The sequence below is a fragment of the Typha angustifolia genome, chromosome 8 (assembly GCF_048772165.1).
Source record: "Typha angustifolia cultivar Huaian chromosome 8, ASM4877216v1, whole genome shotgun sequence".
NCBI classification, from domain to species: domain Eukaryota; kingdom Viridiplantae; phylum Streptophyta; class Magnoliopsida; order Poales; family Typhaceae; genus Typha; species Typha angustifolia.
The window spans coordinates 856,972-882,623 of record NC_133246.1 but is presented as its reverse complement, the minus strand read 5'-3'; the positions used below and the strand labels follow the sequence as shown (position 1 = coordinate 882,623).

General features: G+C 37.8%; 7 protein-coding genes across 8 annotated transcripts; 4 read left to right on the top strand and 3 right to left on the bottom strand.

Moving 5' to 3' along the window:
- Nucleotides 1-59: 59 nt before the first annotated feature.
- On the bottom strand, nt 60-3,750 carry LOC140764611 (caffeoylshikimate esterase-like). Its single transcript, XM_073103260.1, has 8 exons — nt 3,608-3,750; nt 3,435-3,528; nt 3,309-3,341; nt 1,684-1,830; nt 1,211-1,341; nt 843-980; nt 653-751; nt 60-554 (listed from the first exon to the last, which is right to left on the bottom strand). The coding sequence occupies exons 1-8, from the start codon at nt 3,626-3,628 to the stop codon at nt 204-206; spliced, it is 1,014 nt and encodes a 337-aa protein (XP_072959361.1). The 5' UTR covers nt 3,629-3,750; the 3' UTR covers nt 60-203.
- A 3,841-nt stretch (nt 3,751-7,591) lies between these two features.
- On the top strand, nt 7,592-9,763 carry LOC140764654 (large ribosomal subunit protein eL22z-like). The gene is made up of 2 exons (XM_073103330.1): nt 7,592-7,884; nt 9,426-9,763. The coding sequence occupies exons 1-2, from the start codon at nt 7,646-7,648 to the stop codon at nt 9,568-9,570; spliced, it is 384 nt and encodes a 127-aa protein (XP_072959431.1). The 5' UTR covers nt 7,592-7,645; the 3' UTR covers nt 9,571-9,763.
- Nucleotides 9,764-9,813: 50 nt separating this feature from the next.
- Nucleotides 9,814-15,956, top strand: LOC140764650 (pentatricopeptide repeat-containing protein At3g62890-like). Of its 2 annotated transcripts, none has more exons than XM_073103324.1 (2): nt 9,814-11,865; nt 15,597-15,956. In XM_073103324.1, the coding sequence occupies exon 1, from the start codon at nt 9,814-9,816 to the stop codon at nt 11,407-11,409; it is 1,596 nt and encodes a 531-aa protein (XP_072959425.1). In that variant the 3' UTR covers nt 11,410-11,865; nt 15,597-15,956. The 2 variants fall into 2 exon arrangements, with proteins under 2 accessions (XP_072959425.1, XP_072959426.1); XM_073103325.1 differs by having other exon boundaries at nt 14,226-15,956.
- On the top strand, nt 15,806-16,475 carry LOC140764655 (late embryogenesis abundant protein Lea5). Its single transcript, XM_073103331.1, has 2 exons — nt 15,806-15,987; nt 16,071-16,475. The coding sequence occupies exons 1-2, from the start codon at nt 15,944-15,946 to the stop codon at nt 16,294-16,296; spliced, it is 270 nt and encodes an 89-aa protein (XP_072959432.1). The 5' UTR covers nt 15,806-15,943; the 3' UTR covers nt 16,297-16,475.
- A 2,712-nt stretch (nt 16,476-19,187) lies between these two features.
- LOC140765193 (uncharacterized protein At5g01610-like) lies at nt 19,188-19,908 on the bottom strand. Its single transcript, XM_073104146.1, has one exon. The coding sequence runs from the start codon at nt 19,859-19,861 to the stop codon at nt 19,313-19,315; it is 549 nt and encodes a 182-aa protein (XP_072960247.1). The 5' UTR covers nt 19,862-19,908; the 3' UTR covers nt 19,188-19,312.
- A 118-nt stretch (nt 19,909-20,026) lies between these two features.
- LOC140765192 (bidirectional sugar transporter SWEET17-like) lies at nt 20,027-22,120 on the bottom strand. The gene is made up of 6 exons (XM_073104144.1): nt 22,000-22,120; nt 21,860-21,896; nt 21,575-21,785; nt 21,313-21,474; nt 20,628-20,747; nt 20,027-20,532 (listed from the first exon to the last, which is right to left on the bottom strand). Exons 1-6 carry the CDS (start codon nt 22,031-22,033, stop codon nt 20,374-20,376), a joined length of 723 nt encoding a protein of 240 aa, XP_072960245.1. The 5' UTR covers nt 22,034-22,120; the 3' UTR covers nt 20,027-20,373.
- A 442-nt stretch (nt 22,121-22,562) lies between these two features.
- On the top strand, nt 22,563-25,302 carry LOC140764653 (uncharacterized). The gene is made up of 9 exons (XM_073103329.1): nt 22,563-22,715; nt 22,810-22,891; nt 22,999-23,066; nt 23,216-23,313; nt 23,485-23,621; nt 23,863-23,930; nt 24,152-24,215; nt 24,850-24,920; nt 25,048-25,302. The coding sequence occupies exons 1-8, from the start codon at nt 22,705-22,707 to the stop codon at nt 24,865-24,867; spliced, it is 546 nt and encodes a 181-aa protein (XP_072959430.1). The 5' UTR covers nt 22,563-22,704; the 3' UTR covers nt 24,868-24,920; nt 25,048-25,302.
- Nucleotides 25,303-25,652: the final 350 nt, after the last annotated feature.

The window sequence follows — 25,652 nt, the reverse complement described above, 5'->3', positions numbered from 1 at the left end:
AGCGACACATAGATATATAATGCAGATAGATTCTTTTTCTTTTTCTGGACAAAAATCCGTAGACTGTTAACAGCATGTCTTATTTATGAATCTTTCAGATGGATTACTTGGGAAAAATAAATTGAATTACAGTGCCATTAACCCCTTTCTTTTATTCTTATTACGTGTTTGCTGAAATGCCTTGACCTTTATTATTCACCTCTTTACATAGCAGAGTGGTGCTGTGTCCGACCCTTCCACCCACAGAATAAAGTCCTAGGCTTAGACGGCGACATTGAGCTATCGCTATCGATCCTAACTATCTCGGCAGAAGAAGTCCGGTGATCCCTGTCGCCCGACCAGCTGCAGCTCCGATGCTCGAGCCATGCGACGATGTCAGCAAAGACGGCATCAATATTTTCGTCAGGTTCACCGGAAGTTAGTCCATGCCACATCCCCGGGTAGAGCTTAATCGTCTTGTCGGTGCTCCCGGCGCGCTCATATAACGCTCGGCTCACCTCCGGATCAGTCACTGTGTCAGCCTCGCCATGCAGCACAAAGAACGGCAATTTCACCTGACAAATTTTGCCATCCTTCATACTTTACTACTACTTCACAACATAAATATATATATATATATAGCTAACTACTAGGATTAACAAGAGATATATACCTCGGATAAGCTATCCTCGACGTCCATGCTGGTTCGAAGCAACTCTAGTGCAGTCTTCAGCCGGGGTTTATCCTGGTAGATTAGCTTGTTGCGTCGTATCTGCTCAAGAATCGAAACTTTTCACTTGGATAGCGAATCCGGATAAGTGTAGATATGAGACGGAATTAGGGGGGAGGGGGGAATAGCTAACCTTTTCACGTTTGACGGGGTCTTTGAAAGCAGAGTTTATGACGTCCTTGGTGGGGACTATCTTCCACTTGGGGATGATCTCTTCCACCCGGGTCAACAGGTTGATCACCACTGGATGGGGTTTCACCTTCTCCGATATCTATCCATAAATTATAATTGAGATAAAAATATAGGAATAACAAACTTGATTAACAGCAAAACATTTAAATATAGGATATCTATCAACATTCCTTTTTTTTTTTCTTTTCGGCCGTATTCCTTAATAACATAAACTTTTAAGCCCGATGGTTAATTGAATATAACATGCCTAATGACATAAAACTTAAAATTCTATGGTTGAAATTATTATGATTAAGATGTGAGTGCTACCTTACACATGGGTGCCACAAGAACAGCACCATCCCAAAAGGTAGGATCCTTCCTATGGAGGAGAAGAGCCACTGCACCTCCCATTGATTCCCCATAGAGAAACCTACTCTTATTCCTGTACCCTTCTAGCTCTGTTCACAGAATAATGTGATCAATTATATCATTTGTTGATATATCATATGGTTGAAAGAAATCTACATAAATTTGTATCCAGTCCTCTATTTTACTAGTGCGAATATAACATCTTATTCAAATAAGCAACCATATCAAGGTGTGAAATGAGCTACAGAAATGACCTTCTAAAATGGGCCGAGCATCCACTTGTGTAACTTATTAATTATTGGAGTAACATACCACTAGATGTTTAAAGTTGGAAAGTTATAAATCCATGTAGATAATAAATGCCCAATTCAGAAAGAACCTTTAAATATACAACAATTTGTAAAGATTGAAGGAATTGATAGACACGTTACCACATATGGATTTGAAGAAGTGGTCACAGTCGGTGACAATGTGGTCAAATTTTCTGATGTAGCATCTAGCACCCTGCGACCTTCCATGCCCCTCGTAATCAATGCCATACACTCCATACCCTGCGGCGGCAAGTCTATTTCCACACCCTAATATCACAAACATTTTCATCGTCAGATTGCATCAACCACAAAGAATATCTTCTTCGAGTTACAACCGATACAGTTTGGATTGACGTGAGAGTGGCATGAAACTAAAATAGTTCTACAGAGCCTATTGCACACCAGTTCATCAAAAAACTGAGCAATAGTACACTTGAAAATGTTTCTTGAGATGAAAACTAATAATGAGCTCAAAGAAGCCAATTACCCCAGGCCCCTTTGCCAAAAATAGAATAGGATAATTATATATTAAGAATAATTGCGTAACTTTGTAAAAAGAGTTGACTCGGCCTTTTCGCCAAATATCAATCAGGTTGCACAAGTTACAGGTTCAACCACCGGATTAGTCGGATTTTACCGAATCGATTGCTTATCTAATCTGATAAGAAAATTAAATCAGTTTAGTAGTCGGTTCACCGATTTACCGGTCTAGATGACGATGTAAAAGGGTCTACACACTAAGATTGGCCACTTGAGCCTGGACTATTATTATGGACCCCATTGTATTGTCTTTTCCTTCTTATTATCGGCAGTGTCTCTCTTCACGGCAGTGATCCTAACAGTTGGACCTATTAGAAAATAGAAAGTGCAAGTTAGGGTGTGAAGGGCGAGGTTGCCAAGATCCAAGAATGAGGCCAACTTGCGCATTAAATTTCACATACAAGAATCTGCTAACATTATGAGAGGATCGTGGAGAGGTGGTGAGGAAGGTTTATTGTTAGCTCACCTAACAAGAATCATATAAAACATTGACCAAAAGTCAGTAGGAAAAACAAGAAGAAGAAATTAATCAAGTTGTAGAGCATAAGTATGATGTATCATAAACTCAGAATTAAACTTCAATGCTCCATTCATCATCATACCTAAGAAACAATAATGGTTCGATTTCTATAAATAAGCTCATTGTTGAATTACTTCTTTTTTCTTCAATGCAACCAATTTATATGTCATTTTGGAGACCACCTCCAAAAATGTTCCATTAAGAAATATGAGAGATGTAAGGGAATCTTTCTCTTATGGAACACTGTATTGATATGCGTCACATGTATACACAACAAGTTGCTTAAATGCCCCAACTTTACAATGCGGTGGTTGGTTGCTGAGTACTATCTCTATATATCTTATCCCAACTTTGAGTGGGGAACATAATTATAGTGTTTAATGCCCACATAGAACAAAAGGAGAAAGAAGAGAGAGAGAGCAAAAGCTCTAGAGAGACTATTACTTCTGACAATTTCAACTAAAGTACTCCAAATAAATTTGCCTGGACTATTCAATTACTATTCCACACAAAGAAATTGTAGGAATTGGTCACCATGCACTACGAAAATTAAATGAAATAGAAAAACTTTCCAGGGCTTCTAAAATCCTCTGTGAAATAGCATATGTGCATAAGAAGAGGAAAAGGAGTTCCCTTGAAATTTACACAAACACTATCATAAGCAACGGATGGGAAACGAAGTTACCTTTCATGAAGCCACCGCACTCCATGCCATACCCTGCGACCAAGATGGAGGAATAATAATAATAAATAACTATCGTTATATAACTACCAACAATATAATGAATTAATAAGATTGATGAGAACGAACCATGGCAGAGGAAGACGAGAGCTTTGGGTGATGAGGAAAGTGGTAACCATCTACATGTGAATAGCGGCACCCCTCTTTTATTCTTAATATATTCCTATCATCGAAGAAAGAGGAGAACAAAAGATTAAAGAGAAGGCCATTAGCGGGATCAAAGAGAAGAGACCATCGCTCACCTCTTGGTATTCCACCTCCATTGTCACTGTCTCAAGCAACCACTGGAGATTGGCAGATGAGAGGGGTCAGGGATGAGAGAGAGAGCGCAATAAGATGAGAGAGAGCAGGAGGAGTAGGTTAAAAAGGGCAATGGGGCGCGTGCAGGTCGGGGGACACGTGTCGGTCACACTTCCAGAGAAGAGAGGAGGTCAGCAGCCGTGAAGTGCTCCCCAATCCACACCCTTCTCTCAACCCCGAGAAGATTTAGTTCTTCTTTTTTTAAATATATATAATAATAATTCTTTTCATGTGCTAGTTTATCTCTTGGCGTTTATATATTTTGGATACATTAAATTACTTTATATTAAATTAAAAAAAAGAGAGAGAGAGAGAGAGAAAAAGAAGCAGTATGAGGCCATGACGGACGACTTCAATTTTATTTTGTAAATTATTAAAATGAAGAATTGGTAGAATGTGCTGTCGATTCGATTGCAATTTTAGTGTTATTTTCAACTTTGATTAAAAAGAACACCAATCCAATCCAAGTTGGTTATGGATGGTTGGGTGTACGTCTCAACTTTTGACCAATAATTTTTCAAAATTTATACTCATACTTTTAAAAAAATATTTAGTGTGCTATCGAAATGAGAAAATAGAATAAACCCCTTATTTTACCTATCTTTATTTTTTAGGGGTTTGTTGAGATTAAAATTTTAAAATAATTTATCGATTTATTATTCTAAACCAGAGAGTGATCAAGTTGCTCTCTTTAGCATTTGAAGTGATCCAAAAATGACATCTTTGTATTATTTTAAAAAAAGTGCGGCATGAAACAGTAAATAATTGTCATTCTCTAGCAGTAAAATTGTGAAATAGTAATTAAAAAAAATAAAATAGTAATCAAAAGTATTCTCTAGCAATAAATAATTACATTATCTAATATTAAAAAAATAAAAAATAATAATTACATTCTCTAGTAGTGAAAATGTGAAACAGTAATTAAAAGTGAATTAGTAAAAAAGTGAAACAGTGATTACCTTTCCATTTTGTGCTATACCCATTATTTAGCATGTTTGGATAATTCTTTTAATAATTTTATTTCATCTTTCCATTTTGAGTGAATGTATGCTTTGACAGTCTTATACATATATTTCTTACACTGCTTTCTAAGATTTTTTTTTAAATTCTCATAAAAATGTTTAAAGTACACTTTATGTTCAGCCCTTAGAAACACCTCAACAACTATAGCATCTAGACTCTTTTGCCCATCTGAAATTATGATTAGATTTTATCTCTAATTACGTCTCTAATGTTGTCCAAATACCACTTTCATGTATACTCTGTCTCAATATCGGCAACAACAAATGCTAATGGAAAAAAAAAATCATAATTTGCATCCTAATTTATTGCTACAAAAATATCACCAAGATATTTCTTTTTCTAAGTGGTAGTTATCAAGTTATATATATGGCCTACAACTAGGCATAAACCATCATTGCATACTTTAAAACAAACAAAAAAATCTACTGGATGTATTGTCATTTGGGTTTATATCCAATTTAATTACACTGCTATAATTTTTGTTTTTAAGCTCTCTATAAAGAGCATGAAATAACTCGAATAATTTATCTACGTGCTTCTCAAATGCTAATTCCTTCCCCTTCATACTCAAGTATAATGCATTTGTACATGATATATATCCTTAATTCTTGCACTAATAGCTTTGATTGAAAGGTTGGATTCCATTCTTATTCGGTCTAACTATTTTGTTGCATATCCAACTAGATGTAGTCCATTTGTTCCCAAAGACATTAGTAGCTTTATGTGTATGTAAGTCTTTAATTTTCTTTACATATATAACTAGGTCACCTTGTACATTTGAAGCATGCAACCTCCAACTATAATCAAGCTTAGCATATCTAATTGTTACTCTATATTTCTCATTATAGATATAACGTGTTTCAAAATAGTTGCATATTGCATAATCCCAGATAATATCTTTGAATATATACACATTATGATATAGAGTACCAACTGCCATAGACAATTTTTGTTTCTCTATGTCATAAATGTGAATCATAAAACTATCTTCATCTTGAGATGAACTATCATCTTCATCTATATATTCATGTGGGTCCTCTTCCGCAATGCCTTCAAAGACTCTTTTGCAATATTGTATGTTATATCCAAATCACTATTAAGAGATAAACACGTCACTCTCTCAAGGATAACCCGGGTCATCATCATAATAGTGAGGATGCTCAACTTGCTATCCATTATTACAACAAGAAGGATTATATTTCTCATTAGCCACAACATACATGTTAAAAAAAATTAGCTTCACATTCATCAATCATATTCAGTACATCGTAATCTATGGACAAAGTGACACATATTCATCTTAACATGTTCATACATATTCTTAAAATTAGAGTAATCTCGTTCCATTACGAAGTTAAGTTGCCTCCATTTTACATATTTGGTTAGTAATATATATTGATTTATCCTCCATGTATTTCGAGAATAAATTCTTACATCAACAAGCTAGTTTCTATCTACAATATAACCATAAGAACACATATTACTAAAATTTCAATCACATAAGGATACATAACTCTGAAACCAATTACATTGAAAAAACCTTAACAAAAATACATAACAACATAAGAAATTTTACTTAAAAACCTTTCACAATATAAATCCTTAACATAAATTCATTATTGAAAAATATAATAGAAATTTTTAACAAAAATATTTCTCTACAAACCATAATAGAAATCGGTAAACATATAATCAAAGATAAAGAAATTAAAAAAAAAACTAAAGGTAACATAACAAACCTTGCTTGCGCCTTTCTTCCTCAAGAAAGGAACATTGGGTTGTGTAAAAAATACGGGAAGAAAAATGAAATCTTGACTTTATTGCTTGTCATCTCAGAGACAAAGACAAAGAAGGAGATGGAGAAAATTTGGTAGAAAATGAGGAAGTTGATATCTTGAGTTAATGAATAAAGCTAGGGGATGCTTCTACAGATTATATGTCATAGGCGACTTTAGGAGAGTGGGTTTACGATGGGGTTTAATATTTTTATTTTGTAGAGTAGTGTTTAGTTTTATTGAAAATGATCTAGATTTATTTAGGGTAGGGTTTAATTTTGCGGAAATATAGTTTTGTTTCAAAAAGGATTTCATAGGGTATGGATTAAGTGACGACTTTTTAAGGTAACTTTAGTAATATATGAATTGAAGTAAAGTAAACTATATAACATAATTAATATTAATTAGTTAAAGTAATATTAGAATGTTAAATAAAAATTATAAAAAAAAACGGGTCACATCATAAAATCTTAAAAACAATGTGCAAAACATAAAATAGAAAAATGTAGTATGTGGTTTATAAAAATCTTTTTAACATGTGATGTCTATATGCGGTGTTATTTATGATAGTATTTCTATTGTGTAAATTATAATTAAATTATATTTTGACTAAGAATTATAGAGAAGATGATATAATAGTTGAAAAAAATGTATTTTTTATTAAAATTTTAAACCTACTTCATATCTTAATAATAAATATCTATTTCAGTTTGATTATTTTTTATTCTTTATTCTAACTATCACAATCAAACATTATCTAATCCCATATTTTTATTCAAACTGTCTTATATTTTATTTATTCTGAATTAAGTTTTCATTTTATCTCAATTTCTTTCTTTTTTTTCATATTCCATAATCAAACGGGCCTAAGGGAAGAAAACAAAACCCTACTGGGCCCAAGGCCGAAATCAAACCCAAGTAGCTGGCCCAAATGGTACGGTGGAAGTTGGGGTTCTCATATCAATGCGGAATAGCGTAAAATAGAGCATTACGCTATTACTCCATCATCCAACCACATCAAACAAATACACACCGTTCGATCCAATAAAACATTATCGTTTATACTCAACCCGCGGAGTAATATAACTAGCCTCCCGTAAATAAAGGCATCGCAATCCCCTCGCCCAAAACCCTAATCGTAGCCGCTGTCGAAGAGTAGGAGAGGAGAAGACGAAGGCAAAGATGAGCCGAGGAGGTAGCGCCGCGGCGACGAAGGGGGGAAAGAAGAAGGGATCGACCTTCGTCATCGACTGCGGGAAGCCGGTGGAAGACAAGATCATGGACATTGCCTCACTGGAGAAGTTTCTCCAGGAGCGGATCAAGGTCGCCGGAGGCAAAGCAGGCGCCTTCGGAGACGCCGTCACCGTCACCCGCGAGAAGAGCAAGATCACCGTCACATCCGAGGGGCCCTTCTCCAAGAGGTGATTTCGAGGCCTTAACCTTCTTCTCGATTAGATTTTTATTAATGTTGTGTGAAAGTATATGTTGTCGGTAGATCTGATACTTATATCCATATTTTATCCCTCTTCAAGAGTTTAGCTTAATGTTTGTCGGTTATAATTGCGCATATAAATGCTTCAATTGATTTGGGATGCAAGTATATGCAAGATTTTAAGGAATAGTATACATAATGAAAGAACACTGGTTGATTGTTAATTTATGCCTATAGGTATAATACTTGGTAATTGGGGTTTGGGAAAGAACAAGAGCTCAGTATATGAAGTCTGTTGGATAATTATTTTAGGCAATGTTGATCGCTGGTATAAGTAGCTGTAGGTTTGATGTTCCACGGATAACTTAACTTTTATGTTCTTCTCTTAATTGATTATTGATACAGTTAAGTATAACTCATTGTGCTCATCTTAAAGATGGGATTTTGGCAAGATTTTACTTAATTGTCAGAATTAGACAGATATACAGAACTATGTTACAATTTATCGTGTTTCTTGGCTCAATATGTGTAGTCACCAACTCTAAAGGCTTAAGCTATATTAGAGAGCTAGTTTAAGCTATTAGAAATCCGTGATTTATATTCTTAATAGTCTATCTTATTTCTTTGCTAAGATATTTTGATGGGTCTAAGAAGGGAACTTATTGAAATGGCTGAAGGTTTTATATTTAAATGATAGTTGTGGTATGATTCGAATTTAGGATCTTTGTTCTGTTTTCATATTTAATACTAATTACTGGAAAAGCTAAAGTTATTAAAAAATGATGAAACTTATATTTTATATTCTAATAACGTGGGACTAAGATGCAATTAATCAACTCGCTAGGGGATGAACTATCACTCCGATGATCTTGATGTCCATCTGAGCTGACATTGCATCTTTGACTTGATAAGAGGCCTTATCATTTCTATCTCTTTTCAGTGTCTGACAAGAAAAAGTTTGTCACTCAAAGTTCTGTTAAAATGCGACTGGTGTACTGATGCTGCCTTTATTAAGTCTTTTGGATTTACTCTCCTCTAGATGTGCCTGATTTAGTGTTTGATTTGGAATATCTGAGAATAGACTGTCACTGTACGCAATAAATATTCGCCATAGCTTACGGGCGTAATTATTGGAAACACTTCTTTCTTGTGCAACAGAGCATAGGCAATCTGCTGACAAATATGTTCTATTTACCAACTTTAGTCTGCCACGTTTGTTTGTGTTGTAAGTTTGTCATTTTGTTTCTCTATAAGGGTGGACTTGGAATGAAATCATAGGATGCCCTTGATTTTGGAAATGTGGATGATTAAAGTTTTAAATGGTATTTGAACAGTTTGTACATTGAACAGAGTGCAAGTAAACTTGCCAGCATTTAAGCAAGTTTTTACCTATTTGAATCCACATGACCTTCGAAGGCACTAGATTTGCATTATTTCACGTACTGGAATTTGATATTTGAACAGTTGTGCATAATCTTGATGCATGCTTTTTATCTGACTGTCTTCCCTTTGTGCTTTCATGTATATTAGGTACTTGAAGTATCTAACGAAGAAGTATTTGAAGAAGCACAATGTCCGGGATTGGCTGCGGGTGATTTCTTCCAACAAGGACAGAAGTGTTTACGAGCTGCGATACTTCAACATCGCAGAAAATGAGGGCGAGGAAGAGGATTAAATGTTTAGCTCTTTTATCTATGTTTGTCCCTTTGAGTTTGCTTCTTTGTTATCAAGTGCTGCTTCGTTAGTTTCAAGACAGGGATTTTGTTACAGGCATCTCTTTCTCATATCGAGTAATAGACATGAATGATATTGGTGCTTATCAGATAATTTCTTCGAATTCTATCTACTTTGGATTGGTTTGAATCCTACATTCGTCCTTGTTCCACTATTGCTTTGCAAATCGCCAAGTGATTAGCTCATGTTTATTCAGGGTTGTATACATTTTTTTAATTTTATGACCAATAGTTATGATCAATTGTTACTTGAAAATAATAATAATAATAATCTCTCAGATGTGTTAACGATGGTCTTTGGCGTTACCACTGCCCCTCGATCGACTATGCGACGGGCAGCCGCCAAACTGAAGCTCCTCTCTCCCAACCACCCTTCCTTCCACCTCTCCCATCCCACTCCTCCCTCCTCCGTCTATAACACGCTAATCCGCGCGCATCCTCCCTCTCTCCCTCCTCTTTTCATCTACAACCGCATGCTTCTCCACGGCGTCCGCCCTGACCTCTACACCTTCCCCTTCCTCCTCTCCTCCTTCTCTTCCTCCTCCCACCTCCCACTTCTCCTATCTCTCCACGCCCACATCCTCCTCTTTGGACTCTCCTCCCTCCCCTTCGTCGCCACCTCCCTCATCACCTCCTACTCCAACTGCGGCTCTCTACTTCTCGCTCGTCGAGTCTTTGACGAGATCCAACTCCCCGATCTCCCTTCTCGGAACGCTATCATCGCCTCCTATGTTAAATCCTCTCTCCTCGACGATGCCCTCCAACTGTTTGGCCAAATGCCTGATAGAAATGTTGTCACTTGGAGCTGCATGATCGATGGCTTTGCAAAGTGCGGGGAGTACAAGGAGGCCCTCCGGTTGTTCCGTCACATGGGAGACGCGGGTGTCGAGCCAAACCACTTCACGATGTCGAGCGTGTTATCAATTTGCGGCAAAATGGGCGCGCTCGAGCAGGGGAAATGGGCTCATGCATTTATCGAAAGGTGCGGGATGGATGTCAACGCGGTGCTAGGGACGGCTTTGATCGATATGTACGCCAAGTGCGGGAGTATCGAGAGAGCGATGAAGGTGTTCGATGATTTGCCCGACCGCAACGATGTCATGGTCTGGAGCGCGATGATCTCCGCCCTTGCAATGCACGGGCTCGTGCAGTTGTGTCTGAATCTGTTCAAGAGAATGATGCGATCCGGGATCGAACCGAACGACGTCACATTCTTGGGAGTGTTGTGCAGCTGCGTCCACGGTGGCCTCGTAACTGCGGGCGAGGAGTACTTTGACCAAATGAGGGAGGACTTCGCCATTGAGCCCTCTATCAAACACTACGGTTGCATGGTGGATCTCTACGCCAGAGCTGGGCTTATCCACAAGGCATGGGACTTGGTACTCGCCATGCCGACGAAACCCGACGTCCTCATCTGGGGAGCTCTTCTGAGCGGCTCACAGACGCACGGCGACGCGGAAACCTGCGCGGCCGCCGTCGAGCAGCTTACAGAGTTGGAGCCGACTAACACCGCGGCATACGTCCTCCTCTCCAACTCGTATGCAAAAATGGGTAGGTTCGACGAGGTGAGAAGAGTGAGAAGCGTCATGGATGACGAATTGGGCGTGAAGAAGATTCCTGGAAGCACTTCTCTTGAGGTGGATGGCTGCCTGCATGAGTTCTTCGCAGGCGACCAATCGCATCCAGCAACGAGACAGATTTATCTGATGCTTGATGAGATTACCGCCCGAATACGACTAGCAGAGCACGTAGATGTATTCCAAGACATAGTAGATGATTAGCAAAGCTAAGTTTGTATAATTAATCGAGCTTATTTACTTTTCAATTTGCTTGTGATGCATCACACTAGTAACGAATCTAACAAACGTTTGGTCTTTTTTTTCTTATCTACGTGGGTCCCGCGTTGGGATTAGATTATGAATCTAATCTATCTTTCGATTTGACTTGGTCTCTTTTTCTCTGTTCAGGACTGCCAGTTTCCACCAGAACTCCCCCTCTCCGGCTCTCCCCCATGAATCTCTCGTGCTTCTCGTTGGAAATAGGGAGAGAGAGAGAGAGAGAGAGAGAGAGAGAGAGAGAGAGAGAGAGAGAGAGAGAGAGAGCGAGCGAGAGCCCCCGTGAAACACTCCCTGGTGGCCTCGAGCTGCGTGCATTGCGTGGGTTGCCATCCATCCTTGTTGTCTCTCTCCTACTCCAGAAGGCCCAGCCTGCAAACGCTTTGAATAGAATTAATACAGGTATGAATCTCCTATTCAAACTTGATATCTTCTTTTCTACCGGTCGTTGTTTCAGACATGTGGATGGGATTCCTTCCTTCAGAAAAAACGAGAGTATGATAGATAGCATATATCTTTGGCTCGTCTACGTAAGATGCGTTAATTATTAGAGTAATTAAACGAGATCGATAGACATGGGGCCCACTCTTTTGTTACTTTACGTAAGCACTAGGGAGTCTATGGAAGGTGGAAGAGAAGGTTAAAAAGTATACTAGTCTTTCACTTCGTTCACAATTGCATGCACTTGGGGCTGCAGAGGATCCTAGCTAGCTAGATCTCCCTATTGACCTAATAAAATGGCCCATGCACATGAAATAATATATTAACATAATTCGATGCTACGTCTTACCTGCATAAGCCACAAATCAAGAGAAGTAATAGTCATTAGGAACGCATTTTGAAGTTAGAAGAGAAAAAACAAAAGAAAACAGTAATTACCTAGCTAGCTGGATGCATGCAAGGCAACTTGGTCCTGGAGGCAACGAACGATCTCTTTCTGTCAAAGGTTGAGAAGTCCATGTTGGAGAAGGGGAGCACGTGCAAAGGCAGTAGAAAGAGAGAGAGAGAGAGAGAATTATGATCTTCTTCTTCTTCTTCTACTTTGCACGTGCCCTGCTTCTCCAACAAGGGCCTCTTCACCCAAAAAAAACTCCATTGATGAAGAGTAGTAGTGTGCGAGCTCTAGATGGAGGGGGTGCGTCCTTTATATAGCAACACAGAGAGGAGAGAGGAGAGAGAGAGAGAGAGAGAGAGAGAGAGAGAGAGGTGGAGTCTTGGAGTGGGTTTGCTTCCAGGAGAGGCGTGGAGCAATCGAGTGCTGGGAGTTGAGGGGGAAAAAAATTAAAAGCTTCTAATTTTGATAAGAATTAAAAGACAGCAGAAGACCCCGCCCTTGTCGGCCCTCTTCTGCCACTATGCCAACCTTTCCTAAGTACTACTTACTGCGTATGCATGTACTATATATATTATTAAAATTACTTTCTTCTTTAATGATTTAATTACATGTGGATTAACTACTTAATGATCATCGTTAGTGATATGGCACGTACACTTGCCTGCTATATATTGCTTAGTTTATATGGATTTAAATATACACTCCCAGGTACGGTTGCAAATGATCAAGCTTAGAGATGGTCTATTTCTTCTATCTCTATTATGTATATTGTGTGTGGGGTTCTAGTTTTGGTTTGCATACGTGAGACTTGCACGAATCATGGCGACAGAAGGGATGAGGACAAGAGAAAGCCAGAAGAAAGGGGTATAGGTGGGGGCACAACTCTCTCTCTCTCTCTTTCTCTAGATATATCTTTAAATCTCTTCTTCTTTTCTCTCTCTATCCTTCTTTGATGGTTAATGGTGATATGTGGATTGGATTGTGGAAATTTTTGTAAGTGATACGCCCATGGTGGGTTGCGTAAATCACAAGTTTTTTTTTTTGGAGGGAAAGGATGGTAGATGGACAGATAGAATGATAGATGGATAGATAGATGGATAGATAGATAGATAGAGAAAGATAAATATACATAGCTAAGATATAAATATATATATATATAAGACTTTATATCTATTAAATTTAAATTATTTTGTTACTATGTAGCTAGGGATCGAGAAAGAGAGGGTCCCATGCTGATTTGATCCCCCTAAAATTATGGCTGTTTCCATACCGGAGGGACGACTGACATCACATCATATATGTCATAGTAACACTATAGAATTTAAAAACATTTACCACAAGTGTGAAGCAACTACTAGTTTATTACTTCTAAGATGTATATATAATGTATTCTTACTAGTACACATTATTTCTATATTGTTTTGGTCTCACATGTTATGTTTCTTTGGTTAAGTTTTAATTGCCTATCACATGAGTCGTTTTGGCATGTTGGTAGAGTTTAATTATCCATAAATATATTCTCGTTATCTTGATTTATTTTTTTCTTCAAATAGGAGATTAAAGAATAGGATTAAAAACATAAGGATATTATGTTTACTTGTATTGAAAGGATGTTCTGTGATGCTTTTTGAGATGATGTCTATATCATGTAAATTATGGTGAATTAAGTTTAAGTTATTTTTAGCCATAACTTCTAAAGATAATCGCAATATAATAATATAATAATTGTAAAATAAAACTATAATTTCTATTTAACTTTAAACGTGTTTCTTATTGTTTGTTAAAGATATTTATTTATATTAAACTTTGAAAGTTGCAGTAAGATTAATTTAATCTATTTTGTCCCTTATCTCATCTAGCCATCTATCCCAACCAAATACTATATTATTTCATATATTTATCCTGAGTCTTGTTCTTTTTGCTACAGGAGAATTAATTATAATTAAAGTGCAAACATTTGAATTACTCATTTCTACTCGAAAGGGATTTTTGCCAGACTCTTCAACCTGCAAATCGGGGTTAATGCATAATTTAAGTTAATTTAGTGTCAAGTTGTACTTGCTTGGACTCCATATTTTCATTTAATAATTGCCATAAGAACAGTAAGACCATATATGAACTCACACCGAGATAGAGAGAGAGAGAGATGCAAGATGCATTCAGCAAACCTTATCCTAAATGCTCGTTCCATTTTCCAAGCCTAGCAGCATTTGGAATACTAATCCAATCCATAGTAACTTGATCCACTGAATAAAACTAATATGACATGACTAGTTTCAATAACTAAGTTAGCTTCTTGATGAGACAAAATAGTCAAGATACATATATTTAAAAGCATAGAGTGCATGCAATCACTACAAGTCTACAACTGTACACAAGCATTAATAGCCTCGCTAGACAAGATGGAGGAGTATAAGATCATATGACATCTAATAGCATACATACATATATATATATTTAATAGTAAGGTTTGGTGGTGTGCATTCATATCTCTAGGGTTTTGCCATCATTTGAGTAGAGGAGTAGTTAAAGAGGTGTTATCATATAGACTGGATTTGGGATACCACATATGGTTATGGAAACATAGGGAAAGCTCAAAGCAAAATCATTGTTGAGCACCAGAATGCCTTAAGCAATTGATGCCTCTGCTGACCTTTGGATTGTGGATGGATACTATTCTTCCTGCTTGGAAACACTCAACCTCTTTGAATTGGATGCTTTTGCTTTGAAAGATTATGAGAGAGGACACTCGTAGATCTCTCTGCATCATGAAGGTGGGTGTGTACGTGTGACAAAACAAGTGGGGATGGTCAACCCCTTTTGACCATTTGAATTCAACCCATCTATTAAAGGACTTCTCTTCAAATTGTTTGATTTTTATTTTATGTTTCAAAATGGTCAAACTGTGGGGGTTTCTCCGTAAAAGTGTGATTGTAATTGTTTGTTTGTTTCTATTCTTTTTTGAAAATTAGTGTAGCCCAAGGAACGGGGCCGTGCCGAGGCCCAATAAAGCCCAAGATGAGTCCAATAAAAGCACAGCTACTAAGCCCAATTAGATTTTCTTGGAAGTAGAAACTTCTTTTAAGCAAAATTTGATACATCATATGATGCAATACTACAGATGCCATGACCATTAAAAATCTTAAATTAAATCGAGATCGAGCCCAAAGCTTATCCAAATCTCTTGACCGACCCAGCTGGGTGGCGTAATTTATATTGTCATTTAGTATATATGTTATCAAATTGTAGATTATATAATGCACCTCCCCTAGCCCTAAATTATAGCAGAATCGTCCAGATTCCACGACACGCCGCCGACTCCCTTCACCCGTAGCCATTGGCCACGTTTACTCTCCGGCGGGCCCCTACACACGCGTCTTTGTATTATTGGCTGCTCCTCTTCGTTGGGACCCACACATTTTCGAACTGGTGTCCCTCTCCGTTTCCCCCATGTACTTCTCCCGTCTATAAGTGTACGCCGCTCGCTTCTTCTTCTTCCTCCTCGAAGCTTAGACGTTGAGGGGGAACGGGTTACAGAGGGAAGGAAACGAGGCCGCTTCCACCGCTACAGCGCGGAGAGCGAGAGAGAGATCTAGAGCTCTTCTTTTGCTGTAGCGCGGATACCAGCCGTTCGAATTCAACCAGATGGCTCGCGTCCTCTCAAACGGCATCGCCGTCCTAATAAACCGGTAAGTGCTACATCACATCATCCTTGTAACGTTCGTCGGGATACTTTAACTAATCTGATGGCTGCGGACTCGTGATGGTGCAGGAGAGGATACTCCGCGGCGGCGGCGGTGGTGATGGGAACGGGGAGGAGAGTGGAGGAGAAGGTAGCGTTCATGGGAGGGAAGAGGGACTTGGCAGGGGATACGGCGGCGGCGACTTCTTGGGTGCCAGATCCGGTGACCGGCTACTACCGGCCGGCGACTGGGACCGGGGAGATCGATGCGGCTGAGCTCCGGGCGATGCTGTTGAACCAAAAGAGTCGAGCCTGAGGCGTTTCTAAAGAAAAAGATCTCTTTTATTCTTCCTCTGTTCTAGTTACTAGTTTCCTTGTTAGTCTATCACCTGTTTGTGTTAATGCCCCAGTGTGGGTTTATAGCGTAGTGTGTATGCTGTATCACCGTAGTTTTGTTGACGTTTGAAGCTATAGCTTAATAAGTACTTTCTTATAGTCCCTGGAATTCTCCCTTTATTTTATTATAAATAACATTTACGTGAGAATATGGTTAATGTGATTGTTTATGATATGGATAAGGATAAGGAAGCACTTTGATAGATGGACACTTTCAAATCTAATGATTAGCAAAAATTACAAACTAACATTCATCAAGATGCAAGCATAATAGCAAGATGAGGGTAATGAGTAATATTTCAAGTAATTAGAAGAAGCATGGGATACTCAGGGAGACACAGCCATACCAGCACCTGTACACTATTGGTGAGCAGAGGATTGCATATTAATTAACCAGCCAGATTTTTACCAAGAAATAAACAGGGAAGGACGAGAGAAACCAATGGAGAAACAAACTGCATAGATTGTATCATCTTACCAGTACTCAAATCATTTATGTAGGAGAGATTTGAAACCTTCGCACTGACGATTGTACTACAGCAGTTCAGCATCCAGATAGTTAATCAAGTATTCGAAACTTATGCTCGACATGCACATGCACAGTAGAGAAACAGCTACTGATTGTCGGCAAGAAAAGTTCATCAAATGTTCTACATGATTTTATGAGAAACTTGGTCGACCGTGTTCATCCAAAACATTACTATTGATGCAAAAGAGCAATCTCTAGACTCTGTTCTGCAACACATAAGTCCCTTTTACCTAGGTAACTTCAGGTGTAGTAAAAGATGAGAACAATAACACCAAGATCATCAAATGTTACAGATTCACGTATAGAAGAGAAAAGGATCAAGGAATCAAAGAATTAAAAGGAGACATGTCCCAGAACCAGGTTATGAGAACTTATTTCACACTGGATGTAGGCTGAATATTCAGGACTTTATATTGGTTCCATGGCATGAAATTGGAAAATCATTCATGCCTACACATATGTGCTTTAAAAGTAAGCAATATCCATCCTTTTATCGCACGATGGCTATGAGAAACTATGTGAGCATACAGTAAACTTATACATTTCTTCTGAATCACATGTTCTATCTACCTAGAATTCCATGGTTCAAATAGTGACATCTACAAAGGTATAGCTATCAAATGGTACACTCAGTCTACAACTAACCTTCAACTATTTGGCTTGAATCACATACATACAGGTTTACTTACAATCTTTTCCCCAGAAATTTGAGGAATACCCATCAATAATTCTATGGATCTTCAAACTTTTAGGCAAGAAAACTGACCAGAAAAATATTTCCTTCTGGTGAATGAAGATGCTTAGCATGTCATGTAAATAAGCAAATTGAGACTATTAAGGGCCAAAAAGCTATTTAAACATTTAGGGTGCTTAATCCATGCCTCCCACCCACCCCCCAAAGCAATAGTTAACATAATAACTGGCGAACTAACCTGCTAGTCCAAGAATCTGTAATCATAAGGCAAACTTTATCTAGAATTCGTGTCAACGGCACTCAGTCACCGTTCTACTTCACATATCAACTATTTTTAATAGCAGTAGCAAGTTCGCCCTTGTTCATCTTTTGGCATATCAAAAGGACAAGCCCCTAAACATAAAGGACTAGAATCACAAGCGAGCAACGCTACAGAAGAAAAAATAAGGTACACCATAACAAAAGATTCAGGCCCCTGTTGTCCAGAACATATAGAAAATTCAAATGAGCACTAAATTCATGGTAAAACTGTCATGGAAACTTTCTGCTGGCTCAAAGCCTTATCTGCACGCATTGATCACACTACTTTGTATTCTTTAGTGGTATATTTGATTGTTTGATAGTGGTTCTGCTCCTATGTAAGAATTGCAAACTAAGTGTATTAACAGAAGGTGAGAGAGGCCTTATCTGCACGCATTGATCACACTACTTTGTATTCTTTAGTGGTATATTTGATTGTTTGATAGTGGTTCTGCTCCTATGTAAGAATTGCAAACTAAGTGTATTAACAGAAGAAGGTGAGAGAGGCCTTACTTTTGGCGAATATCTTCCTCGTATTAATATCATGAAGAGTTGCAGTTTCCGACATATTTCCTATGAATGATGATCTAACCATCATCCATAAGTCTTAAGGCAGTCGAGCATTCCACAGTGTACACTAATTGATTTCAACTATTTTCCCAAACTCTTACCACCTTTATCAAAGACTTGATTGAAATCTATAGCAACAATCAGCAAGAAAAAAACAATCAATAAAGACCTACCTAGCTTGATATCCACGGAAGTTTACTTTTCCCTAACGTTTCTCACCTTTTATGAAGTCTAGGTCATATATAAGACAATTTACCTCCTTGGTATGCTTCATCTGTCTCTAATCTTTAAATAGAACCCTAGTATCTTCTAATCATTAACATTTATCTTGCACTAAGACCAAACTCTGTCAAGAGTAAATGATAATATCTATATCATGGTTATCTGAACAAATCAGCAGATTCTATATAAGGTCTTATCATACTCTCTTATCCTCCTTCCCCACCCCTTTCTCCATCTTTAAAGTAGCTTAACCACCAAAACTACCAGAAGAGAGGTCCCACTCCCAAAAGACAACACATTTTAATCAAATGATTCAGAAATCACAAGTTTCACAAAAAATTAAATGATCCCCAGCAAAACAAAGTACGAATTTCAAAGGAAATTTCTTTCAATGCTCGAACATTTTAGTCATCAGAAACCTAATTCTCATAATTAAAGGGGCAACATATGTAGAAAGCCCTAACTAATCCAAATCACATGATGCAGCAGAAAAGAATTTGTCGACAAAAAGATAAAAACATCAATTGAAATTTTCTCCAATAACTTCAAAGTACCATAAAGTAACGCGAATAGTTCTCAATTCCTTGATCATGGATAACTTAAAAAATTAGGCAACTAATTTTACCACCAGGAAAGATTGAAATCTCTCGTAATATCAAACCCTCGCTCCTCCTCCTCCTCCGGTCGATCTTTCTCCACGGGAAGCGCGAGATTCACACAGTCCACTCCACAGCCGCATTGCGGGCACTCGTAGAAGTTATCGATCGGGAAGTCCGCCGACGCGATCCCGACTGAGAACTCGAGCTGGTCGCCGCGGCGATCGACCTCAACGATGTTGACCCATAAAAAGAGCACCTTGACGCTGACTCCGCGGAGATCAAAGAGGCGGTCGTGCACGATCCGGCCGGAGATGGTCGGCTGGTAACGGAGCTGGTACGATCCCTCCAGGGAGAAGGAGCACGTGCCGTTGAGGTAGACGCTGAATTTACCGGTGTCGGGGTCGAGGTCGTAGCCGACCGCCCCCTTAGGGAGGAGGCCGACGGGGAGGTGATACGACTCGAGGGCCTCGTACGCCGTGGGGTTCGAATCGGGCGGTGAGGTTACGGCGTATGACCGGAAGAAGAAGAAGAAGAAGAAGAAGAGGAAGAGGAAGAAGTAGATGGAAGACATAATGCTTGGGTAATCTTGGGGGAGTTTTCGGGCGAGATACTTATAACTATGAGGCTATCCCTCTGGAAATTGTGGGGGGGTAGTTGTGGGGGAGAGGAGTGGCGTGAAGCACGTGGAGAGAAGCGAATCTGTACACGAATAAAATGTACATCGGAAGTACAAAAGGTTAAGCTCGGTGGAAGGGAAATTTTTATTGGGGGGATTTTATAAACAAAATATTCGCGTAAAAATATTAAAAATTCTTTTATATTAATATTAATTTATATATTATTTTTTTTAATCCATATCTATATTTAAATAGATTATTAATCCGAACGAACGGTTTTCACCTCTCATCCATATCCATTTGGATTTGATTCCAAACAACTATGAGAATTAATTGTTTATATTTCAGATCAATAAATATTGGTCACATAGTTCAAACTCTATCACAGCAATAAAACAAATAAAAATTTAATCAAACTTTGGTATGAAAAATATATTCTGAAATTCTGGATGATTTGTGGAGCACTTCAAATTTGGTTGGATGCTTGGCCATGATCTTGTGGGCTACTTGGTGCAATTAGAGGTGCACTATTCTCATCTAATTGCCTTGGAACTTTAGCGTTCACGAAGATCTTGTAGATAATCAATTGAATTGTTCCTAAAATGAAACCTATTCCATTTGGTATCTGCAAGATTATAGAATTATAATGAATATAAACACTTTGCAAATTAATACTATATAATGTTGTTTAATTTATGGATGGCACAAATTAAAACTTACCCCGAGGAAGATATCTCTATCGATAATAGCATATATTGTCCAAATTCCGCCGTTAAGGAAGAGAAAGAATGAGAGAAAGAAAGGCATGTACTCTACGCTCTTCATGGTGATCACTGTTTTCTGTCGTATAATCCCAAATTATAATCAATGTTAATTAAACAATTATCAAGTATCTAAATAAACGGTGGACACTGAAATAATTTTATATTCATCATGATAAATTTATGCATTTTATCTAATTAAGGACATAAGCTGTTTCATGCTTTTATATTTGGCATCACGAATGAACAATATTTATTAGGATAATAACAAGCAATACATAGTTATTGTAAGTTAATAATCTAGTCGTCTTATTATTTAGAAATTACCCATGTATTAATATTTTTATACAAATTTATGGCACGTCAATGTCTAAAATAGGAGTTGTGTTTCTTATTCACGTACTTTTCAGGTAGTAATTATACCATTAAACTTTCCATGTCCAGATGTCCTACAAACATTGTGCCAAGAAAAGAGTACCACACACTTTGTCAATTTAATAGTTGTTACGTGAGACATATGATCACTAGATACTAATATTTTGAGGATATATATGTTCTTCCCTAATCAAAGAAGATTAATCCTAAATCAACTTAAAAAAGCTAGCTTAACAAATTAAAGAATTAAAATAGAGACAAAGCTTTACCATAGCTGCAAGAGGAGATCCATACATGAAGACACTAAGGCATGCACATATGCCTCCTATGATCCATAACCTCAGATCTCCATCTATAGCCAGCCTTGTCACCAAGAACACAACTCCAAAGACGCCCACATCCAATACACTAACCAAGATGGCTGTCTTAGCCTTGAAAAAATGAAAGAGAATATATCATCAAAACATAGAAGACTAGTAGTTAATTAGAAGTACTTAAAATGATCACTTGGATAATGAATTAGGTCCTCACCCTTAGAGGAGGAGAGGCATAGATGAGGAACAAGATGACATAGATAGCCTCCAAGAGTATGCCAACTCCGTTAACAGTAGCAACTAGGAAGCCATCAGGCTTTGTGACACCATAATAAACCCATAGAGAGGAATTCAAGAGGGTGATGACATAGGGAGCAGGTTCGAAGTCTTCTGTTGATTGATTCTGTACTACTCTCCAAAACGTTTTGCTGCACACACACACACACACACATATGTATATATAAAGGTGGTATAAGTGATCCTTTGATATAGGTTTACTTACATGGGAGAAACAAAGACTAGCAGCGAGGTAACGTTGCCTGCGTTATAGAATCAAAACTATAAGAGAGAGAAGACAAAGAGAAAGAGAGAGAGAGAGAGATAGAGAGAGAGAGAGAGAGAAGACAAAGAAAATAAGCTCACCTATAACTCCAATGAAGAAGAGTAACTCTTCCATGGGAGAGATGAGATCTTGTTATGGAGAAAATTTTAGGGAGGGGTTTGTTTAAGAAGAAGAAGAAGAAGAAGAAGAAGAAGAAGAAGAAGAAGACAAGATGTTAACGGGTTACATGTTAAGTCCATTCTGAACGTGTAGTACAAGCATGAAGGTTTGACATGGGCTAATCTAAGATCAAAGTCGTGTTTGTTTGATCATCCTTTGAGTGCCGTCTAAATTAGGTGCATTTAGATTAAAGGTTTGCATGTTTAAAAAAAAATTGACCCATTTCTATTAAATATAAACCCTACGATTCTTTTGAGACAAAATTTCCTTTGTCTCTACAGTTCTCGGTTTTTAAGATATTAGCTACATAGTTTCAATTTTAAATAATATGATGTTTTTAATCTTGATATTGGAATTTTAATTAGTTGATAATTAAGGACATAATCCAGTCAAACTCTCTAAATCTCTATTTAATGCAAAGAGTTTGGGTTCAATATGGGCCGCTATTGGGCCAAACTGGCCCAATTATGGCAGATGTTTCTAACCTCGAGATCCGCGATACGTGAATCACGATGCCCTTCTTCTCCACGCGATTCCATACGCATTACTTCTCCTACTTCTCTTTCTTCCCTCCCTCCCCGAGTTCTTAACTTGCCCTCTCGATCTCCGTCCTTTCGCTCTCAAGAATGTTCAGGAAGTGAGCTTTGTCTCTATCCTATCTTTCTTTCCTCTTTCAAGCTCTTTGGATTCGATCTTTACTCTCTCTTTTTCCTAAATTTTTGCATATGAAGGTTCTCCCTCGAGGATATATCTGGGCAGAATCAAGTGAAGGCATCTGTCCAACGGAAGATTAGACAGAGCATCGCTGATGAGGTTTTTGGTGATGCGCCTGGGGATGATCTTTGATTTGTTAATTGTTCGCTTACTTCCAGGTTCGTGATTGCGAAAAATTTGATGAGATTTTGTTTGCGATGTTGCAGTACCCTGGTCTTGAACCTCTATTAGATGACTTGCTTCCGAAGAAGTCGCCTCTAATTGTTACGAAATGGTTAGTCCAAAGTCCAAACCCCCTCCGTCGAGGGTTTCTTTGTTTTCGTGAAAGTTGAAATTTTTGCAGGAGGTTTGTTTCCATTTTATAGTTATTTGACATTCTTGATGGGGTTGAATTATCTAAGTTGCTTTTGTTTCTCTTTGCAGTCAAAATCATCTAAATCTTGTTGTGGTCAACAATGTGCCACTTTTTTTCAATGTTCGTGATGGTCCTTACATGCCAACACTGCGCCTTCTTCATCAATGTAATCCTTTTGACTTCTCTTCCTCATGTACTAAATATTTTGTACATCTTTATGGTATCCTCTATCAGAGATATAGACATGAATTCTGGAAAGTTCTTTCTTGAAAGCCCCAGTGAGTTCTTACTTTGAAGGATACTGTAGACATCATGAATTTTCTATTGCTTCTATCAGACCCGGATATAATGAAAAAGTTTCAAGTGGATAGGGGTGCCATCAAGTTTGTTCTTGCTGGTGCAAACATAATGTGTCCTGGTCTCACATCTCCTGGTGGTAATTTGGATGACGAAGTGTTGGAGGAAACACCTGTGGTAACACTCTCTCACATCTTATAGCTTCAATTCACATATTTGTCATTCTAGAATACTATAACCCATAAACTGTATCTTTAGATTAGGCAGTAATCTAATTTTGAATGAGGAGAAGATGAGATGCAGTGTAGAGGGAGAGAATAGACAGAGGGGCAGGACAGGGAGATTTGTTCTTTTGAGTGACATGTTGTGATCTATTATTCTAATGTGATGAATGGCTTATTACCTTTATAATTTACAGGCCATAATGGCAGAAGGAAAGCAACATGCATTGGCTATTGGATTTACAAAAATGTCAGCAAAGGATATGTAAGTTATACCTCGTGCTTCATATTCTTTTCAAATTCTTATTATTTTTATGTTTGTTGTGGATGTGGCTGATTTATCTTGTCCTATCATCTTCACTTTTGTACTTTACCATTAATACACCAGCTCAAGTCAGGATTAGTCTCTTCATTTCATATCATGTCTTCTTACTTTCTTATTTTGGGCGCTTTGTTTTGAGGAGTTCTCCTTTGAAACTATTGCAGTAGGACTATCAATAAGGGAATTGGGGTTGATAACATGCACTACCTTAATGATGGCCTTTGGAAGGTATGTATCCTTTTATTTTCTAAATTTTCCGATGAAATATTGATTCAGATTCATCTTTTCAATTGTTAACAAATGTAAATATAAAATACTTAGCGTTGATGTTTCATTTTCTAAACAATCATAAGTAAAGACACTTTATTCATTCAGGTTACTTGCTCTAAGATTAGAAGCTTTCTGAACATCTAAATCCATGTATCAATAACTTTTAATATTGTTTGAGAAATAGTAATTTGAAATCACTACTGTTTTCGTAAGAAACTTGAGGATTTTGTAATGCAAGACGCAGCTTGGTTAAATTTATATATGTCCTCCTTTGTAATATTTATGTTCAAGTAATTTGGTGATTTGAGCATGAGAAACCCCTGGCATAATTTTCACTTGGCGATATTTTCATATTAGAACAAATGCTGGAAGTTCAGCAGTCAGCTAGACTGACAAGTGACAAATAGTGGTTTTCCTCCCCAAAGGTGTCTGGATATTTTTACTAATGACATAATTTAGTTTGTTGGATCAAAAAGCTATTACGGTTTTCTGATATAATGGTCGAATCCCTTTGTGCCTCCAAGCTATTTTCTTCTGTTACAGCTCTTTTTGCTTACTCTTGGTGATGCAACTAACTATCTTCTTTCTTCAGATGGAACGGTTTGAATAAGTAGCATGCACTAAGACGGCCAGAGTGGAAAGCCTTTTGAAAAGATTTTGTTGGTAAGATTTTTTGTTTGTCTTTAAGTTTGTTCTGCCAATATTTCAAAATTGGTGACCCTTTTCTTTTAGTTTGTTAACTGCCTAGTAATAGCGAGACTTTGGCGACATTTCATGTCTATTTGTACAGGTTGCATGGAGTTGAAGTTGGTTAGGAGTGGCTTAAGTTTTCTAGCATTTTAACTTTGTCTCTAAACTGCAGATGATATGTAAAATATCATTGTAAATGTTGTGTTTGAGGCTTTCCTTTCAGTGTACCAAAAAGGAACATCAATGGGCTTTGCACTCCATTTCACTATTTTCAAGACAGACTGTAATGTTATTGCTTCATTTCCCCCTTCATTGTGATGCTATGCTACTTCATGTTGAGTTGCTTTTGCTGCAATCTTTTGTGATATGTATACATTTGGCTACGTAGTGCAGGTGAAAGATTTCTCAAAGAGCATCTCTCTAAATTTAACTTTTATGGATGTCAAAGTGAGATGTGTTATATATATATGCTGCCATTTAGAAATCCATTCTTCCAGGTTATATGCTGTTCCCAAGTCCATTTGTAGATTAAATCAAATTGTCACCTAATGTAGGCCCAGCCCATTAAGTTCATGTCGGATTCGGGTCCACCTTTTGCGGATCGTGCAATAGGTTGATGCCCGAGTGGCCGACTGTACCGAATACAAAGCATTAGACGAAAATGTTCGTCGCAGTTCATCGATCGTGACCGTTAACTATAACTAA

What these genes read in the sequence shown, in the direction of transcription:
- LOC140764611 (XM_073103260.1), bottom strand. Translation starts at nt 3,628, where the DNA reads ATGGAGGTGGAATACCAAGAG. An exon ending in TGGAGGTGGAATACCAAGAG is followed by an intron (nt 3,529 to 3,607) that starts GTGAGCGATGGT and finishes CTTCGATGATAG; the next exon opens with GAATATATTAAGAATAAAAG. An exon ending in GTGCGGTGGCTTCATGAAAG is followed by an intron (nt 1,831 to 3,308) that starts GTAACTTCGTTT and finishes TTGTGATATTAG; the next exon opens with GGTGTGGAAATAGACTTGCC.
- LOC140764654 (XM_073103330.1), top strand. Translation starts at nt 7,646, where the DNA reads ATGAGCCGAGGAGGTAGCGCCGCGGCGACGAAGGGGGGAAAGAAGAAG. An exon ending in GAGGGGCCCTTCTCCAAGAG is followed by an intron (nt 7,885 to 9,425) that starts GTGATTTCGAGG and finishes CATGTATATTAG; the next exon opens with GTACTTGAAGTATCTAACGA.
- LOC140764650 (XM_073103324.1), top strand. Translation starts at nt 9,814, where the DNA reads ATGTTTATTCAGGGTTGTATACATTTTTTTAATTTTATGACCAATAGT.
- LOC140764655 (XM_073103331.1), top strand. Translation starts at nt 15,944, where the DNA reads ATGGCTCGCGTCCTCTCAAACGGCATCGCCGTCCTAATAAACCG. An exon ending in ATCGCCGTCCTAATAAACCG is followed by an intron (nt 15,988 to 16,070) that starts GTAAGTGCTACA and finishes GTGATGGTGCAG; the next exon opens with GAGAGGATACTCCGCGGCGG.
- LOC140765193 (XM_073104146.1), bottom strand. Translation starts at nt 19,861, where the DNA reads ATGTCTTCCATCTACTTCTTCCTCTTCCTCTTCTTCTTCTTCTTCTTC.
- LOC140765192 (XM_073104144.1), bottom strand. Translation starts at nt 22,033, where the DNA reads ATGGAAGAGTTACTCTTCTTCATTGGAGTTATAG. An exon ending in ATGCCTCTCCTCCTCTAAGG is followed by an intron (nt 21,475 to 21,574) that starts GTGAGGACCTAA and finishes CATTTTTTCAAG; the next exon opens with GCTAAGACAGCCATCTTGGT. An exon ending in GATCTCCTCTTGCAGCTATG is followed by an intron (nt 20,748 to 21,312) that starts GTAAAGCTTTGT and finishes ATTATACGACAG; the next exon opens with AAAACAGTGATCACCATGAA.
- LOC140764653 (XM_073103329.1), top strand. An exon ending in CCTCTAATTGTTACGAAATG is followed by an intron (nt 23,067 to 23,215) that starts GTTAGTCCAAAG and finishes TTCTCTTTGCAG; the next exon opens with TCAAAATCATCTAAATCTTG. An exon ending in TGTTGGAGGAAACACCTGTG is followed by an intron (nt 23,622 to 23,862) that starts GTAACACTCTCT and finishes TATAATTTACAG; the next exon opens with GCCATAATGGCAGAAGGAAA.